The sequence below is a fragment of the Toxotes jaculatrix genome, chromosome 21 (genome assembly GCF_017976425.1).
Source record: "Toxotes jaculatrix isolate fToxJac2 chromosome 21, fToxJac2.pri, whole genome shotgun sequence".
NCBI lineage: Eukaryota > Metazoa > Chordata > Actinopteri > Toxotidae > Toxotes > Toxotes jaculatrix.
Genome location: NC_054414.1, coordinates 4757739 through 4775039, shown reverse-complemented (window position 1 = coordinate 4775039; position 17301 = coordinate 4757739). Strand labels below are relative to the sequence as shown.

Genomic DNA, 17301 nt, shown 5'->3' with positions numbered 1-17301 from the left:
CTTCGGTACAGCAAGATACATTATCCAAAACCTGTATTTGCTTTTCTGAGCTACAAAAACGTTAAACTCTCACATCATGTGGAATACGTTCTTCCATCCATTGCTCTGCCCACTCAGGCTAAAGTAATCGATTACCTACACCGTTTATTTGTATTGAAACGATAGATTGAAACGCCTGGAAGCGAAGGAGGTGTTTCCTGTGCAGGGAAAAAAGTGAACTACGGTACAACAGCAACACCCCCACCCCGGTGTCAGGCCCCTGTCATATCCTATCCTATCTCTGGTCTCTACCGTCCTGGTGAGTCAAACTAATAATGTTAAATCTCAAACATAAACACACACACACACCTATAACTGCTATTATCAGTGTGAAGCTCTGTTCATGCCTACAGTGAGGCAGAATGTGTCCACCATGGCCTAAAGGAAAGAAACTGGTTCATCTGGATTTGAAAGGCGCCCCTCCAAGAGCAGAATACCTTCACAAAGTAAGATCACTGTGATCTGCTGCAGCACTCATACACACTGCTGAAAGTCACTGTTCAAACATTCACATTCGCTGTCCACCAATGTCCTCAGCTGATCGAGCTGTTCTCTCGACTGGGAGTGGATGGCCTGCTGGTGGAGTACGAGGACGTGTTTCCTTATGAGGGGGAGCTGGAGCTGCTGCAGGCCACAGCACAGCCTGCTTACAGGTGCAGTTTGGGACATGAGCACCGGACGTTGCTTAATTTAATCCTGACTCTGTGTATTGTCTGTATGTGTGTACTTTTTTTTTATCAGTGTTATCATGTAGTGAGATCCTGTAATAAAGTTATATTCCTTCCTATGAGGGATAGAGAGGATATTTTATGTACGAGTCTGGTGTGCCATAAAATGCTTTGATTCATTGAGGTCAGTCTGTTTACTTCTGTATTTTCAGCCGAGAGGAAGTATTATCTATGCAGGAATTTGCCAAGTCTAAGGGAATGGAGGTCATCCCGCTCGTGCAGACATTTGGTCACATGGAGGTGAGGCAGGCGTATTGCTCTCCTACTGTTTATAGCTGTTTGTGACAGAGCTGTAATTGCTCAATTTGGGGATGGAGTTCACTCTCGGTCTTTGTGGTCTGCTGTTTGTGCCTTCTCTGTCATAGTTTGTTCTGAAGCATCGGCCCATGTGGGGCCTCAGAGAACTGGCACACTGTGTGGGCACCCTGAATCCACACAGAGAGGAGGGGGTGAGGCTGGTGATGGAGATGCTGAGGCAGGTGGTGGAGTTGCACCCAGGTTTAAACACACTGCACATTGGAGCAGATGAGGTGAGGACTTGTCTTTTGGTTAACTAGTTGTATTTTCATTACTGAAGTATCAACAATTCACTCATGTGTTTGTCCTCAAGGTATACATGCTCGGTGAGGGTGAAGAGTCAAAGCTGTGGTTGGCTACACCTGGACGTACAGTGGAGCAGCTTTTCCTGAGTCACGTGACCAAGGTCGCCAAGGCCATCAAGGAGGCATGGCCTCACATGACCATCGTAATGTGGGATGATATGATGAGAGGCATGAGCCAGGATACACTGAAAGGTGAGGGAGAAGTACAGCTGATAGGTCGCTCTTTTAGGCCTGTGTGCTGACTCTGCTGAAGTGCTGGTGTCTTGAAACAAGTTAATTAACGAGCAATAATAAGCAATAATGATGAGCAATAATGAGCAATAATAACAGTAATAGAAGCTACAATAATAACAGGATTGTTAGTATTCATTTGTACAGACATAAATAAAATCAGAGTAAAACTTCTGTTTTTTTATTTGATTTAACTTTTAGGAACTTTCATTAGCAGTTTTATAAGTATTTTCTTTTGCTAAACAGCTAGCGGCCTAGTGGGACTCGTCCAGCCCATGTTGTGGGACTACACTCCTAACCTGGATGTGGACAGAACTGGTAGGAAGTGTACACTATGGAAATTGTCATTCAGACACTGGGCTCTCATACACTATCAAATAGTATGAAACGTGTGCAGACCTGTGTAAGTAGTGATGTATACTCTCTGACTGACTCCCTGACAGTGTCTCTGCTGGAGAAGTACTGCAGTGCCGGCATGTCAGAGCTTTGGGCAGCCAGCTCCTTTAAAGGCTCCACCAGTGTTTACACCTGTGTGCCCAGCACGCAGAGACATGTAGAGAACCATTTACAGTGGCTGAAGGTGGCTGCTTCTTTATCTGCTGGCATAAACCTGAAGGGCATCGCCATCACAGGCTGGCAAAGGTAAAAATTTGAGGTTTAATCCTGTCTACATATTGTGATGTTTTATACCTTTTCAACACATTTTTGATCTTTATTTCATATTTTCTATTTTGTTGGTGCTGGCATGGGTGTGGTGGAAGGACTAGTCTTATGACAGGATGATTACTCGTTTGAATCCAGGACTATGTATGTTGTTGGTAGAGAGGAATGTGTAATTTACTCTGTTGTGCATAAACAATGGATTTTTTGGACAAAGTGGCAAAGCTCTGTACTCTATAAATGTGCAGCAGGGTGTCGATGACAAAGAGCAGAGTAGTCACAACATTGTTGTCTTACATTATGTTAAGTAATTAGCGCAGAGCTCCTAACACGGTCCATTCTTCTCCCCCCTGTCAGGTATGACCACCTGTCAGTGCTGTGTGAGCTGATGCCTGTGGCTCTTCCATCACTAGCAGCCTGTCTGCAGACACTGCTGCAAGGTCAGTTCAATGCTGAGGGTCAAAGCAAAGTGACTGAGCAGCTGGGTATTTCCTCAGTGGAGGTGGAGGTCATGGAGAGGTGAGGCCTGGCACTGTTTGATTAACAACACAGTCACCGTAGAGTATATGAGTACCTCAAGGTTTTGTTCCTTTAGGAGGTCTGCAGTCGACTCATTGTTTCCAGGAAGGAGGCTGGCTGAGTTAATTGTGGAGCTCAATGCGCTGCTGAACTCAGAGGACATACGATTTTTTGAAAACAGCATGTGAGTTGCGTGCAGTGATCATAATAATAATAAAACCATAAAATACTTATAAATGTATTTTCCAAAATGACAAACTGTTTCTTTTCCCTTTGCAAAAACAGACAAAATTTTGACTTTCATATTTCAGTGGCAGCTGAATAACCGTGTATCTATGCTTACACTGCAGGCTTGTCAGAGGATGGCTCAGCCCCTACCAACGACAGAGGAAGATGGTAACCCCGCTCATCACCATGCAGATTCACAGCCAAGCATCAGCGTAAGCAGAAATTCCGTATATTACTGCAAGACTCTGTGATACAGCCATCTTGTAATTGAATCCCCTGAATCTGATCGCTTCTCCTCAGCTATGTGGCCACACTGCAACAGAAGGCGGAGGCAGTGAGAGAGGAGATGGTGCGTCTTTACCCAGATTCAACAGCCCAAGAGTGGATAGAGGAGCACGTCAGCCCTGTAATGGCTCCTTTACAGAGGATAACAGAAGATATCATAGCCTGTGTAAAGGAGATGGTGCCATAGAATAATTTGACAGCTCACCATCAAACTGCTTTTTTGATTAATTCAAAAATTCAAATTTTTTTTTGCAACAAACGTGGAAATTAACAGGAGTGATTTTATGTTTTATTTCATGTTTACCCAAGAGCAAACTGGTGATTGTAAACTGTACTAAATGTAGCAAAGAGAGGAAGGAATATCAGAAGCAGACCTGGGGTTTATGTACAAAATCATTTTATATCATTCCTGCAAATGTATTAAAGTAAACAAAGACAATAAAATCAACCAACAGTAAACCAAAAATCTTCTGATTTTTCCTTCAAGCAGCACACTCTGACGTTTACCATCTGCCACTGGCGAAACGGCCTGATTCAATACACTTCAACAACAAAAGTAGTTTGACAAAAGCACCCAAGTGTTTACCTGAGATTCAGTCTTTGGTTCACAAAAAGTAAAATGTTAAAAGACAGAACAGCAACAGGCCAAAGTATTTCACACATAATTCAGTCTTGATCGAGCCATGAAAGTACTTTATGCCTTGATTACGCTTGATTACAGTTTGCACATGCATTCATCCGGATTGTGGCCTGTGTATGAATAAACATGCAAAAAGGTGAGTGACAGCTGGGTGGTCCAGAAAACTGTGGGAAAAAGTACTTTCCACCGATTTACACATACACACATAAACACTTATTAGAGTTCAGTAGGAAGGCACAGTAAATCTGTAATCTGGAGTGGATTCTCAAACAGTAATTAGATCAGACTCACAGACATGAGTTTCTTTAACAGAGTGACATTTACAGTGCAGTGAAAGAAGAAGTCTCTGTCTCTCCACTCCATTGAATATTTGCATGACAAAAAATGTAAGTGGATGATTTTTCCATCACAGTTCACATGAAAAAAAAAAGGTCTACTGTAGTCTCCCTTGGCTGTTATAACTTTACCTCACATATAAAAAAAACAAAACAGAAAGGACACATATAAAAAGGTTATATCCTTGGTATTACATGCACATGCTTACAGTATAACATGTAATAAAGGCATCACGAAAACCACACCCTCTGTAGTGCCGCAGCAACGCCAGAATGCCCCCAACTCAATCCACCCACAGTTAGTTAGTAAGGTTGCGAGTCACAGAGATCAGAGTTCATCAGCTTCATCAGCTTCATCATCCGAATCACTGCTGTTGTCCAAAGAATCTTCTTTCTCTCCGTACTCTTCTTCTTCCTCCTGCTGCCTGCGTTGCTGCAGCTCCTCCAGCCCTAAGAAGCGCTTCAGCAAAGCAGCCACTGCCTCCACATCACTGACAGGTAACAGATGACAGAGAGAAAACAGGAAATATAGTAGTAATGCTTCTTCTGTCATTGTTTTATTATATATGTGTTTTGATGTGTGCACACAAGACTTAAAAGGTTGTTGAAAGTACTGGCACTACTTTTTTCTTTAGTAGGTAATAGAAGATTTTTCAGAAGTGAATCTGAAAAACTAAACACATAATGAATTCATTAATGGCGTTAGTTCCGGCAAGACCGCCAATCCACTGTCTTTCCCATATGTCTCATTCATCATACAACCTACATAATGTATTGGAACCGTCAGCCGCAGATACCTACCCGCGTCCCGCGAGTGTGGCACTCTGAGTGAGGGGGTAGGAGAAGCCTGCAGCCAGCCGCAGCATCAGCAGGTAACCTTTCCCCAGATAGCGTACCCTCTCCTCTTGGACGCAAATATCACACAGCTGTGTCAGATCCAACACAACTGAGAGAGAGAAAGGAAAAGAAAATTAAGATTTAATATTCCGCTAGCTAAAACCACAACTGTGCTGAATCACCCACACTGTGGCGTTACTGACCTTTCTCCTGCCCCTTCTTCCACAACGTCAGGACTGAAGCGTACAGGCTAATGGTCTTGAGCTCAATCAGGTTCTTGCTTTTGTCAAACACGGCCTCCTCCCATTCCTCCATGTTCTGTATGGCCACAAACAGACAGCCGGCGACGTAGAAAAGCTTCCACGGAATGCTGTCTGTGTGATTCACACAACACACAAAACGAAAAACAAACGGAAAGACGAACAAGATGCAAATGTGAAAAGTTATGTTGATGGAAAGATGAACATTGGTTGACGGATTATGTAAATTTAGTTCGTGTACCTGAGCTGTAGTATGCAGCTGCCAACCCAACAGATGCTATACCTGTAATTAAACCAGAGGCTTCTTATTTAGGAGGCAAAGAAGGAGATGTTTTAATTTAAGAGTTTGTAGGTATATACAAGACAGTGCATGACTTAGATTGAGATGCTCCTTTCATATCTGAGTGTACAGATAATATAAACAACATTTCCACAAAAACACACACTCACCGACAAGAAGAGACCATGATCGAATGCCCGGGGACCTCTTCAGGTGGAGCAGAGTGGAGCTCTGCTCCTCTACTGTCATGTATCCCATCTGAGCAGACACACGAATGTAAGTCAAGTACTTTATACATACCAAAAAAAAACTGTATACAATGCACAGAGAACAGGAGTAACAGGAGGTCAACAAAGGCCCAGCACCAGGCCCTCCCTCCCCAGCCTTTGGATTATCCAGAGTAACTAGCACATTGTTACTGAAGAGACACATTGCTGTTTTGACATTTGAGAGTTTTTCGTCCACTGAGCAAAACAAATATAAAGTCCATTTGCCTCCATTGTATTGGGTGGAAGTATATTTCTAAATAACCCAGCAACACAAGGAAGATGCTCCTGGTGATGATGGTGATTTGGATGTGAAGAACTGTCCACCACAAACAATTGTCTCACTTGGACTGTAAAAAGACACCAACTATAACCAACTATCAGACATTTTGTATCACTTACCTTTCGCCCTGGAGTGTTCTTGCAAATTTCCGCCTGCAGGATTCAAAAAAAGAGAATTTGTTCCAGGAAACGCATGCAATGAATTATAAGGAAGTTCTATTCATGTTATTGCAAAAACTGCAACAACTGTCTTGAATGGGTGACACTTCCTTCCTGGATCCGTCAGCTCTGATTGGACGGGTTCGATTACGTGCCGCCTTCAAAATAAAAGCTCAAGTGCATTCATTGAAAAGAAAAGATGGGTTTGGCACTGTGGCCTGTTTACTAAAAACTACTGCTACTAGTACTAAAGTCTGTCCCCTTTCTAAAACACAGTGACAATTTCAAAAGATAAATTCTTCCTCGTTTTGTCCTGAACTAGGTTCAGCCGTTCTATTATTTTGGCATGCTACGCGCATGCGTGCAGGTCGCGCCGGGGTATACGATGGAGTCGGACGTACATAGGCAACATTGGGCTTGACTGCAAGAAGCTCCGACGCCTTTCGGAAGCACCGGTTTGTAAATTATGAAATGACCGCGGAGCTGTGAGCGAGCCGTGGCACCGTCCACAGACCTGCCTGCGAACCAGTGCGGACTAACTGCGGAGTCCACCTGCTGTGTCTCCTTTTAGCAGTCGCTGCTCTTGTGACTGTCCTCTGCATTTTTCTCTCTCTCTCTCTCTCTCTCTCTCCTATGTCTTTGTCTGTAAGAGCAGCGAAATAGAAACCGGTGAGTTGCCTCAAAGTCCGACCTTGCAGTGTTCACGCAGGGGCCTGTCATACTGTTAAAGCAACACTCTGGGAAAATTTCAAGGCCAATGCAGCGATGAAATTACCTACTGTTAGAAAAAAAGGGCCTATAACGCATAAGGACATTGTGTTTAAGTCAGTTAACTCTAGCTGATTAAAAGTGTGCATATAAAGTAAATAACGTTGCACATATTGTTGATTTTAAATAGTCGGAGCGGTAATTATTCTATATTTGCAGCCCCGATTATAATATTATAATATAGCTGTAATAAAGTATTCACTACAGAGTCGACATTTTTCGCCTGATACATCAAAGGAAACATATTGTATTAATACAATATGTATTAAAACAATATGATAACAGCCTCCAGCCCATACTTGCCTTAATTTCCTTCATGCGATGTGTGACTGTTTTTGTTGGCTCTGTGTGTATAATTAAAGCAAGCCATTTAAACTTTAATGACAGGATACTAGTTTGTGTTCATTCCAAGTTTCCCATCATTATAAAGCTTTTGATAAGGGCGCCGGTTGTGATAGGACGGGGGCGGGGGGCAGTCAGAGGAGGGTGGAGTTGACAAAACAACGCACAGCAGCAGGCTGGAAGGCGCATTCATCAGGCCACTGCTTCAGAGGGAACATGCTGCTGTTATCTACACACACATATACCAATATATACATATATTACCCTCAATTTGCAGATAACCACCAAGGAAGATGGCAGAGGTCAGCATAGCCAAGCGCAAGGAGAAGTGTGAGAACTGCACCAAACAGGTGAATGTCTGGATCTGTGTCACAGCGCGGTCTTAAGAATCATTTCTCTTACAAATGCCGGATTAGAAAAAAACTGCGTCTTGGTGATCTTTGATTTGATTCTGGATCTGCTCACAGTGCAACAAGAAACAGGGTGATGAAAGTGCCAACTCGCAGCACGAGAGAGATGAAGTCAATGGACGGGTAATGTCTGTTTACTTCATTTACTTTTCTTCATTATTGGTAATCTAGTTCTCTTGTAAACCTCCAACTTTATGGAAGTCCACTACTAAATCATTGGAGGGACCCTTTTATGATATTAAATGTGTCTCTTTTAAATGGATTCACCACTCTTCTTTTTTTCACTTAGGTGAATGAAGGATCCCAGTTGTTGCTGAGTGCCTGTCTCTCCTGTGACGGCTGTTTATCAGAGGAGGAGAGTCTGAAGATCTCTCAGCAGAGCCTGGAGGAAGTGGAGTGTGTTCTGGCACTCAACAAGGTACAATGCACAATCGGTTGGCCTCTAAAACCTGAGAATGTCAGAGAGTTGTCTTGATGCACTTCGTGGAATACAGTAGCCTACCTTACATTGTATTATTTCCATTTGTTTCTCTGTCCCTGTCAGAAATGTGACGTGTCAAAACACAAGGTGCTGGTTGCATCGGTTTGTCCCCAGTCCCTGCCTTTCTTTGCTGTCAAGTTTGGTCTGGACATCAGTGAAGCCACCCACAAACTCTGTGGCTTCCTCAAGAGCCTGGGTGAGCTGGTTTTTATTCACATATCGGTGTTCAGCTCACACGGCTTTAAAAAGTATTTAACTGCATCTGTTTGAAGTTGAAGTTCATGGAGATATTTTCTGGCTTTATGTGGGATCTGGGATGTCCCTTAACAATCAATTTGTCACTGTCTTCTTTCCCATTTTGTGCCTCAGCTATTTAAAAACCTTAAATCTGAAACTTTCTGCTCCGTCTGTAGACATTCTTTTATTGGTGTGGAGAAACTGCCACCTACTCATTGGTATCCGTCATGGATGCTCAACATTCTCCCCCACTTCAGCCTCACTCAGTCTCACTGTCTCCGTTCTCTGCTTTCTGGATGTTCCATACAGGAGTGCAGTATGTGTTTGACACCACTCTGGCTGCAGGCTTCAGCATCTTAGAGAGCCAGAAGGAGTTTATTCAGAGGTATCGCAGGAGGCATCACGACTCCCATGCCTTGCCCATGTTCACCTCCTCCTGCCCAGGTAAAACTTCCTTCCTCCTCGCCCTTTCTGCTTCACCATGTTCTGCTTTCCTTATTTTCTTTTTGTTCCTCACCTGTCAGGCTGATTTTCCAGCCAGCTGAACAGCCCTCTACCTATATATTTTCCTCAGTTTTGATCTTTTTTGCATCTTCTCTCCCTGTTCTTCGAGCTGCTGACTGTACGTGGAGTTCATTTGTATGGCATGTACTGAACAGAGACAGAGCTTGTTTTAGAAGCAGAGATAGCAGTGGAGAGCTGGTGGGCGAAGATAAAGAGCTTTTCTTTCACCACTCCCTTAATGAGAGATAAGACCCAAGAACTTTCTTGGCTTTTTTTATGGTTTTGTTTTTTTTTTGTTAGTTTTTTTTTTGAGTAACAGTAGTTATGCATAGACATCCAAGCAATCAGTTTCCAGGGTTGCCACTGGACATGTGTCTGTGTGTGTGTGTGTGTACAGGATGGATCCGCTATTCAGAGCGTGTCCTGGGCAGTTTGGTCACTCCCCATATCTGCACAGCCAGGTCCCCCCAGCAGATCATGGGCTGTCTGGTCAAAGACTACTTCTCAAAGCAGCAGGTGAGCAGTCTACATTCTCAGTCAGAGGCCTCTAGTGTGATGGTGGTGCCACTGGTGCCATTAAACATTGCTGTTGAACAGTTGTTGGCACAGTGACCATATCAGAAAAGGCTTCCTGTAACAGATTAAGAAGGTGGAGCAAATGAAAATAACAAAACTGACGCACAAAGTAATAACATTATGGGCAATCATTTGTGGCAATAGTTCATTTAAAGCTGTCGATTATTAATCCCACCACAAGCAAAAAAAATAAATAAAATAAAAGTTAACCTCACTAAATGATTGAAGGATTGCTAGCCGGATTGCATTGCCACCAGCTCTTTGAGGAAGTTCATCCCAGTCAGTGGCGAGTAATATGCTCATAAGAATACAATGCTAACATAAAATACAACACAAAGCAATTTTTAAAAATAGCTTGACATGGAACTTGTAACACATTTGGTTTTCAGGTCAGATAATGGAGGCCTATGATTTAGTTGTCATCATTTAGACCAAGCAGCCTCCTGACAATAAAACCATATGTACAGTTCCTTAATGGAAATCTGAGGGGAAACTCCAGGGCAGAGTCCAGTTTCATTTAAAATAAGTAATCATCTTTCCTGTTCCCCCCAGTTTGAAATATTTACCGTATCCTGAGTTGCTCAGTAGCATACCTCTGTCCTGACCAGATTTAACCACACAAAGGGGAAGAGACTTGTTTGGCTGGCACAGCATCATTAGACTGGTATGACTGTGCAATTCTAAAGGTAGAGCCTGTTATTCATATCTAAAGTGAAATGAAAAATAAAAGCACAGGCCTGTAGGTAATGAACAGGAAATACTTTGCCTTATTACGTTGTTGATGTTTGCTTTTTTTTTTTTCCTTTTGCCTTGTTTCCAAGCAGAAGTTGAGCCCAGAGAAGATCTACCACGTGGTGGTGGCTCCCTGCTTTGATAAGAAGCTAGAGGCTGTCAGAGAGGAGTTTTACAACAGCCTGCTCGAGACCAGAGATGTGGATTGTGTCCTCACCTCAGGTTCAGTCCTGTTTGTCGTATACACTGCTGCACTAGGGGCCCACTAGTAGTGGGTCCCAGCCATTTGAAAACACACAGGAGGCCCAAACTGAAACATTACACGTACATGCTAAACTAGCCAACGTACATGCTAAACTAGCCAAACACAGCTGTTGAGACCCAGCTGTTTGTGTCTCAATGCGTTAGAGTCAGACAGCGGCTCACACCTAACATCGCAATTCATCTCAAGCGATCTGTGCTTCCTCTGTGCTTTGATTCTGTCTGAGAGGAAGCTGCAACCACGGCTTAAACAGAAACACCTGCACATGTAGGCACGTCTTGGTCGCTGAATGCTTAGAAAGAAATCTGCATGTGCTCAGCCACACAGCCAGACACCTGGGGTTGCAGCGATGCTTAGCACCTCACATTTGGTGCAGACATTAAACTCAAAGCGTCACATACTGTGATTCCTGCCTGTTGCCTTCCCTAGCGCTTCTTTATTTTCTTCTATTTTCTTCCAGCAGTGAGTCTAGTTATAGAAATGTTATAGTAACAGTGATGTTCGATGTTTCAGGGGAAATCTATTACCTGATGGAGCAGAAGAAAGTTTCAGTGGAGGACCTGGACGCAGTTCCACTGGACCAAGTGTGAGTAGTGACTCAAACTAAGTGATGAGATGGGTCATTTTATTTCTTTTGATCTTTGAAGAGTGTAGTATTGAATAACAATTGCGCTGAGTTGTTGTCATAGTAGTTTTCATTGTGACTGCAGGCTGGGAGAGCCGGGAGACGCGGCGTTGGTGAGGCACGAGGGCCGAGGTTCTGAGGGCTTCCTGGAGCACGTGTTCAAACATGCCGCCAAAGAGCTCTTTGGTCTGGACGTCCATGAGATCACATACAAGACCCTCAGGTGAGAGACACCGGGACCCTGAGACTTTATCTTATAGAATATACTGTAGCTTTCACTGATGTGTTGTTCATTTCAATTGGTCCCACGTCATTTATACTTTTGTGTTATGTCAGTAGTGTCGTATCCTCATATATTTTAACTTAGATATTAAATATGATATCTTCTCTTCCTGTGAACCATGTTGGTGGTTTCATAGGAACAGAGACTTCCAAGAAGTGACTCTGGAGCGGGACGGAGAGACTCTGCTGCAGTTTGCTGCCGTCTATGGTTTCAGGAACATCCAGACCCTGGTTCACCGGATGAGGAAGGGTCGTGTGCCTTACCAGCTGGTGGAGGTTCTGTCCTGCCCAGGAGGTAACACGGCAAACTACCAACGTGATTTCAGTCATGCTCATTGTTTTAAAAATGTATTCCAGTCAGTCCTACAAACATTCCTTGAAATGCTACAGTTCAGCTCTGATCTGTCGCTTTAAACCCTTCGTCTGCGTCTCCCACGTGTCCACTCAGGGTGCTTGAGCGGCCGCGGTCAGGCAGAGAGCGAGGCGGGAGGACGGGTGGATAAAGCTCTGGTCCAGCAGATGGAGGACTCTTACAGCAGCCTGCCGGTCCGTCTCCCAGAGGTCAACCCCACCCTGCACACCCTCTATCAAGACTGGCTGCAGGGCCAGGACTCCGCACAGGCCGGCACGCTGCTGCACACCCAGTATAGAAGTCAGGGTCAGATCCACACACAGCCCCCACACATGCAGTGGTGAGAACAAAGGAAGTGTTTTACTTTGAAGACATGATGAAAGTTTAATGAGGGCCGCCTCCGCTCGGTTCTGATTCTGCTCAGACCATCTCGTCTTTCATGCTGGCACCATGAAGGACGTGCCGAAGACCATGCTGCACTATGGACCAGTGAGTGAAGTCTCCACAGGTGCAGTTCTTCCGTTTGGCCACAGGGGGGCTGTGTCTGTATTTACAAAATGGTTCACCTACCCCTGTGTCAAACTTGAGCCTGAGGAGAAATAAGGGTCCAGAGTCCAGAGAAAAACACCACACCTTTTGTGCTGACTGAAGCAGTGTTGTCCAGGAACTGTTCAGTTACTGCAGCATGAAAATAATTAGGTACATAGCGCGGCCGTTGTTCTGAGAGACAAGGAAGCCTGTTGCAAGTATACACTATTTATGCCAATTTACAGAGCAATAAGCCACCGTGAAAACATTTAAGAAGCTTTTAGCACAGCCGGATCTCTCGAACTGAACTGATGAGTACTGAATGTACATTTGCTCCAGATCCACTGTTCAAAACGGTCCAATGTGAAACACGCTCGTTTTACTTTGTGTTAAAGTTGTCTCCACTGTTCCACGCTGCAAGACAAAGACTACGTGTCCTCAGACACATCGATAGCTATGCAACAGTGTGATCGTCTTATCTCAACACACAGTCATGGTCAGTGCAAGCTGGTATGACTCACGAGGTGTTTCATAAATACTTAAAAACCTGACCCGGTGAGTGTTTGGTTCATCCGTCCCAGTGTAGAGAGAGGAAGTATTTTTAATGGTACAAGATGGTTTTATTTGTATCATCACTTTGTTTCCATTCTGTAAACTAGTGTTTTTTTTTTTATCAAGTTACCTGTTTCTGTTCAAACATACATGTCATACATGTTAAGCAGTAAAATATTCAGACCAACAAATAAAATGAAGTGTCTGTGTCAATTTAATACAGCGTCTCTGGATGATGGCGTCCCTCTCTGAGCAGCCTCTGCCTCCTGTAGAGTTCATGTGTTGCATGTCACAAGTAAACATTTCGTGTCTAGGTCAAAGGTCATCTACGGGTATAAAAACAGATTGAACACAACTGACATGAAATGTCTTGGTTTGATTCCCACAGATGTTATCAGAGCTGTGAACTGATCAAAAGGGTTTTGAAGCTTTTGAAATGCCTCACCTGAACTGTTCTCTCCATGAGAACTGCCACCGGTGGAAAACACCAGGCACAGTTCCAACTATCATTTGGCAAACAAATAAATGCCTTCTCTCACCACACAGGCAATGCAGCGCCAGTAAGAACTGCTATGCCTACTTTGAAAGTATTTATTTACTCTGTGTTCCCATCTGTACCAATTCACACACATGAAAATTATGTTTTTATCAAGTGTATTCGCCTGCAACTGACAGTTTATTTGGTACACCTAACTAAAACTGCAGTCTAATCCAATACAATACAGTCCTGTCATAAATGCTACCTTCATTAAATGCAGTATATTATTTATGTTATTACGAAAGGTGTTGGTTCAACAATATGTTAATTCTCACTCTCTCTCTTTCTATAAATATATACATATATATGTATCCATATATATTTCCATAAAACGCTTTCGCTTTCTTTCTTTCACTTTTTCTTCTTCCCAGTTATCGTGTGACTGTATCCTTGTAGGCGTTCCCACCAGCCAGAGGTATAATGCCTTACAATGTCACTGCTGTTTTTTCTTCACTCTCTCCCTGATGCCCTCACCAGATCGAAGTAATCTATGAGGTATGTAGCTCTTTTTCAGTGTGTACGTTTATAGAGTGTTCATTTGCTTTTCCTCACTGGATCAGTTAATGAGCCACTTTGAAGTTATTGCATGGTGTTATCAGGGTAATAGACGCTATTGATCCAGCAGTAACATGCAGATTGCTAAGAGGCTGAAATTTTTATCCACAGGTGGAAGAAGGATTTGTTACTTTAAAAAAAAGTGTTTATTAATCACTTTAAGCTAACTATATCTACTGTTTATAAGGTGAGGATGTTTCCTTAACACAAATTATATTATTATATTTCTTTGGTCAAATTATGATTTTATTTTTTTTAGTTAAATTTGGCTCCTCATATCTCTTATGAACTACAGAAAACCTGCCTTGTATGCAGGTGCTGCATTGTGAAATCCCAGTCTGAACAGAACAGAATTACTGGTTAGAGTTGAATTGCCACAAACTGTAGATGAACAATGAACACAGTGGGGTAAAGTAGATTTCCCCGCTGGTCTAACTTGAGATGGCGACTGGTAATATATAATTTTATGAGTTATTCATAAATCCTTAATGACTGTGATAGTAGAATATTGATGGGAGTTAGAAGACGAGAAGCTGTTTCGGAATAAACCTGAGAGTGTTCAACAAAAACAGCCCTCACTGTGTCTCACTGACAGAACCCTTCAAAATCTAATGTAGAAATAATTAAAGTATTACAAGTATGTTCACAGTACAAATAATGTGCATTATCTTGGGCCAAATGTTGCAGCTGCTCATTATGATAGTCCCTATGATGGTCTCCTTGCTGTTCATGAGCGTATGTAAAACAGGGACAAAGTTCAAACTCACATCATATTTATTTGTCAAAATCCAGACACTGACACTGGAGAGTGTCACCACTTCCTCTTTCTGTTGTGGTCTTTCAAGTCGTGGTATCTGGTTTTAGGATCCTCACACAGTAGGATTCTTGTAGAGTATTTCTCTGTGTAAACTGCTAAGGAGCTACTGAGCCTTGTCACACTTTGTGCTTCGTAGTCATTTGTATTTCTAGAGAAACTGTGATCATACTTGTAATGACCGTTAATATGAGACACAATGTAATGTACAGGCTCTGAGCAACTCTTATGATGCATTAAACACTACAGATATGAACTTCATAGAAAAGTGTTGCAGATTGTTCATGTCTACAGTACAGGGGAGCATCTGTTCTTAACAGCTTTTCTTCTTTCTTCCAGTCCAGGATGTCCTGCCTGTGGATATGTTTGAGTTTGCTCTGCTCTGCTTTCCTGCAAAGTAGTGCCTCATCACATGAAGGTATTTTTATGTTTCTTGTACCAGAGATGATGTACTGTATAATGTAAATACATTATGAAGAAAAGAAAATGAATATATATAATTTCTTGTACTTTTTTCCCCGTTTAGCTGTGTTACTGAGGTGCAATGAAACAGTGGAAGTTGAAGCTGGAGAGAACGTGACACTAAACTGCACTGTACGTTACCAGAACATGAGCCCTTCAGATAGTGATGGATGTTATGTAGTAGAAGTTACCTGGAAAAACACAAGTGGCAACATACCATGTGACAGTGGCTCAAGAAAATACATTTGTGAATGGGATCAGAACCATGTGTCATTGACCATCTCAGATGTGCCGACAGAGGAAAATTACACTGTTGATGTTCGGACAGACTGTGGTATGGCTGAACCATCTCATATCAAAGTACAAGTTAAACACAACACCAGCAACAAAACTAGTGAGTAGCTTTAGTGCTTTAAATATATGTGAATGAGTACATGTGTGGATCATCATCATTGTCAGTTTCTACAAACTTAAAGTCTTGTATATTTTTAATCCACAGATAAAGTAACACGGGCCCCTGAGCAGAACATCACCGCTGTGCTCATCATATGCATCATTTGTATCACCATCATTGTTGTCTGCATTTTTTACGTCCTGTTTGGAACTAACCATGGCAGAAAAATCAGGGAACTTATCATGAGGGACAAGACTCAAGGAGACCACAGAGACTCTAAAGAGGATGCTGAAGCCCCCCTCACAACAGATCCTCAAGTCTAAGCATATTTCCTTTTTCTTTTTGATTGAGCCATGTGAATATGATGATTTGTGTTTGTACAGATTGATCAATGTACAAATGATGATTTAATTTAACTGAAGAGACACTGTAGCATGAAATTCAGTCTCCTCATAATGAAGTGTGTGACTTTTAACAACCATTTGTAAAAAGTTTGATATACTGTCTTCTGTGGGGACTGGGTAGGTGTGTGTGAGAGAGAGTGTAGAGAGTGGCATTATTTTTAATGTTAATAATGTTTTATTCTTGTCATCACTTTGTTTCCATTCTGGAAACTAGTGGATTTTTTTATTTTTACATTAAAAATAAAGCATTTGTGTGGATTTAATACAGCATCTCTGGATGATGTCGTATTTCACTGAGCAGCCTCTGCCTCCTGTAGAGTTCATGTGTTTAGTGTATTAAAAAAATGATTATATGCAAGCGCCATACATTTCAGAGCACTACCTCAATCGACCTTGTGTGTGTGTGGTGTGTGTTGCCTTTACACAACCCTGACAAATTACACTGAAGCCAGTTAATTTCTTCCATGTGCCTGGGTTTGGATGGTGTAGATGTAAACCAGTCACTACAATGCCCGTTCCCTGAAAACACCACTGGCAGCCACCCAGCCGCAGTCAAATGTAAGTCCAAGATGGCCGATAAAACTATCAGGTATGCCAAGCACCTCAGGAATTTCTGTCCAGTCCTTCTGTTGAAGCAGACTCTTCAAGGTAAGAAACAGATTTAGTAATAACAAGTAACACCTGAGGAATAATAATATCGCTGCATTTCTCAAACACTGACCTTGTGCAAGAAGAAAATTACAGGTAATCATGTGTAAGTTACAAGTAAACATTTTCCCAGTAAATCAGTCCACATCTGCTAAAACAATATCATTTCATCAGCATGTGTTGCGTGTCCTGAAATCCAGTGTTACCTTGAAATCCTCTGGCATTAGTTCAGTGAAAATAAAGACTGCAAACAAACAGCGTTGCATGCACACAAAATGGCTAAGTTCATCTGAAGAGAAAGAACTGATATGCTGATTAAATTTCCTTTTTTTGTTTTTCCCACTTTTCATGCTGTCTGTAGCCGTTCCCACCACCAAACAGCCAGAGGCAGAATGTCTGCTGTAATGTCACCTGTGTTTTTTCTTCTGGTGTTCTCATCAGATAGAAGCAATCTATGAGGTAACAACATTCATGAATGGTTCAT

The 17301-nt window shown here is 42.5% G+C and overlaps 4 protein-coding genes across 8 annotated transcripts; 3 read left to right on the top strand and 1 right to left on the bottom strand.

Annotated features, from left to right (window-relative positions):
• Positions 1-17: 17 nt before the first annotated feature.
• hexdc (hexosaminidase (glycosyl hydrolase family 20, catalytic domain) containing) lies at positions 18-3579 on the top strand. 3 transcript variants are annotated; one of them, XM_041067108.1, is made up of 12 exons: positions 18-298; positions 375-485; positions 577-692; positions 920-1007; positions 1133-1297; positions 1378-1561; positions 1847-1918; positions 2044-2242; positions 2618-2779; positions 2856-2963; positions 3130-3219; positions 3308-3579. In XM_041067108.1, the coding sequence occupies exons 2-12, from the start codon at positions 402-404 to the stop codon at positions 3477-3479; spliced, it is 1440 nt and encodes a 479-aa protein (XP_040923042.1). In that variant the 5' UTR covers positions 18-298; positions 375-401; the 3' UTR covers positions 3480-3579. The 3 variants fall into 3 exon arrangements, with proteins under 3 accessions (XP_040923042.1, XP_040923040.1, XP_040923041.1); XM_041067106.1 differs by having other exon boundaries at positions 19-298; positions 393-485; XM_041067107.1 differs by having other exon boundaries at positions 19-485.
• Positions 3580-3771: 192 nt separating this feature from the next.
• LOC121201321 (cytochrome b-245 chaperone 1 homolog) lies at positions 3772-6445 on the bottom strand. Its single transcript, XM_041067110.1, has 6 exons — positions 6313-6445; positions 5815-5902; positions 5606-5647; positions 5308-5478; positions 5069-5213; positions 3772-4758 (listed from the first exon to the last, which is right to left on the bottom strand). Exons 2-6 carry the CDS (start codon positions 5900-5902, stop codon positions 4596-4598), a joined length of 609 nt encoding a protein of 202 aa, XP_040923044.1. The 5' UTR covers positions 6313-6445; the 3' UTR covers positions 3772-4595.
• A 284-nt stretch (positions 6446-6729) lies between these two features.
• Positions 6730-13211, top strand: narf (nuclear prelamin A recognition factor). Of its 3 annotated transcripts, none has more exons than XM_041067082.1 (12): positions 6730-7020; positions 7739-7811; positions 7929-7994; positions 8161-8289; positions 8416-8548; positions 8899-9033; positions 9491-9609; positions 10494-10623; positions 11177-11249; positions 11374-11511; positions 11708-11865; positions 12019-13211. In XM_041067082.1, exons 2-12 carry the CDS (start codon positions 7755-7757, stop codon positions 12264-12266), a joined length of 1386 nt encoding a protein of 461 aa, XP_040923016.1. In that variant the 5' UTR covers positions 6730-7020; positions 7739-7754; the 3' UTR covers positions 12267-13211. The 3 variants fall into 3 exon arrangements, with proteins under 3 accessions (XP_040923016.1, XP_040923015.1, XP_040923014.1); XM_041067081.1 differs by having other exon boundaries at positions 7735-7811; XM_041067080.1 differs by having other exon boundaries at positions 6730-7811.
• A 707-nt stretch (positions 13212-13918) lies between these two features.
• LOC121201308 lies at positions 13919-16432 on the top strand. Its single transcript, XM_041067091.1, has 4 exons — positions 13919-14035; positions 15249-15327; positions 15436-15765; positions 15871-16432. The coding sequence occupies exons 2-4, from the start codon at positions 15255-15257 to the stop codon at positions 16086-16088; spliced, it is 621 nt and encodes a 206-aa protein (XP_040923025.1). The 5' UTR covers positions 13919-14035; positions 15249-15254; the 3' UTR covers positions 16089-16432.
• The last annotated feature ends 869 nt before the right edge of the window (positions 16433-17301 follow it).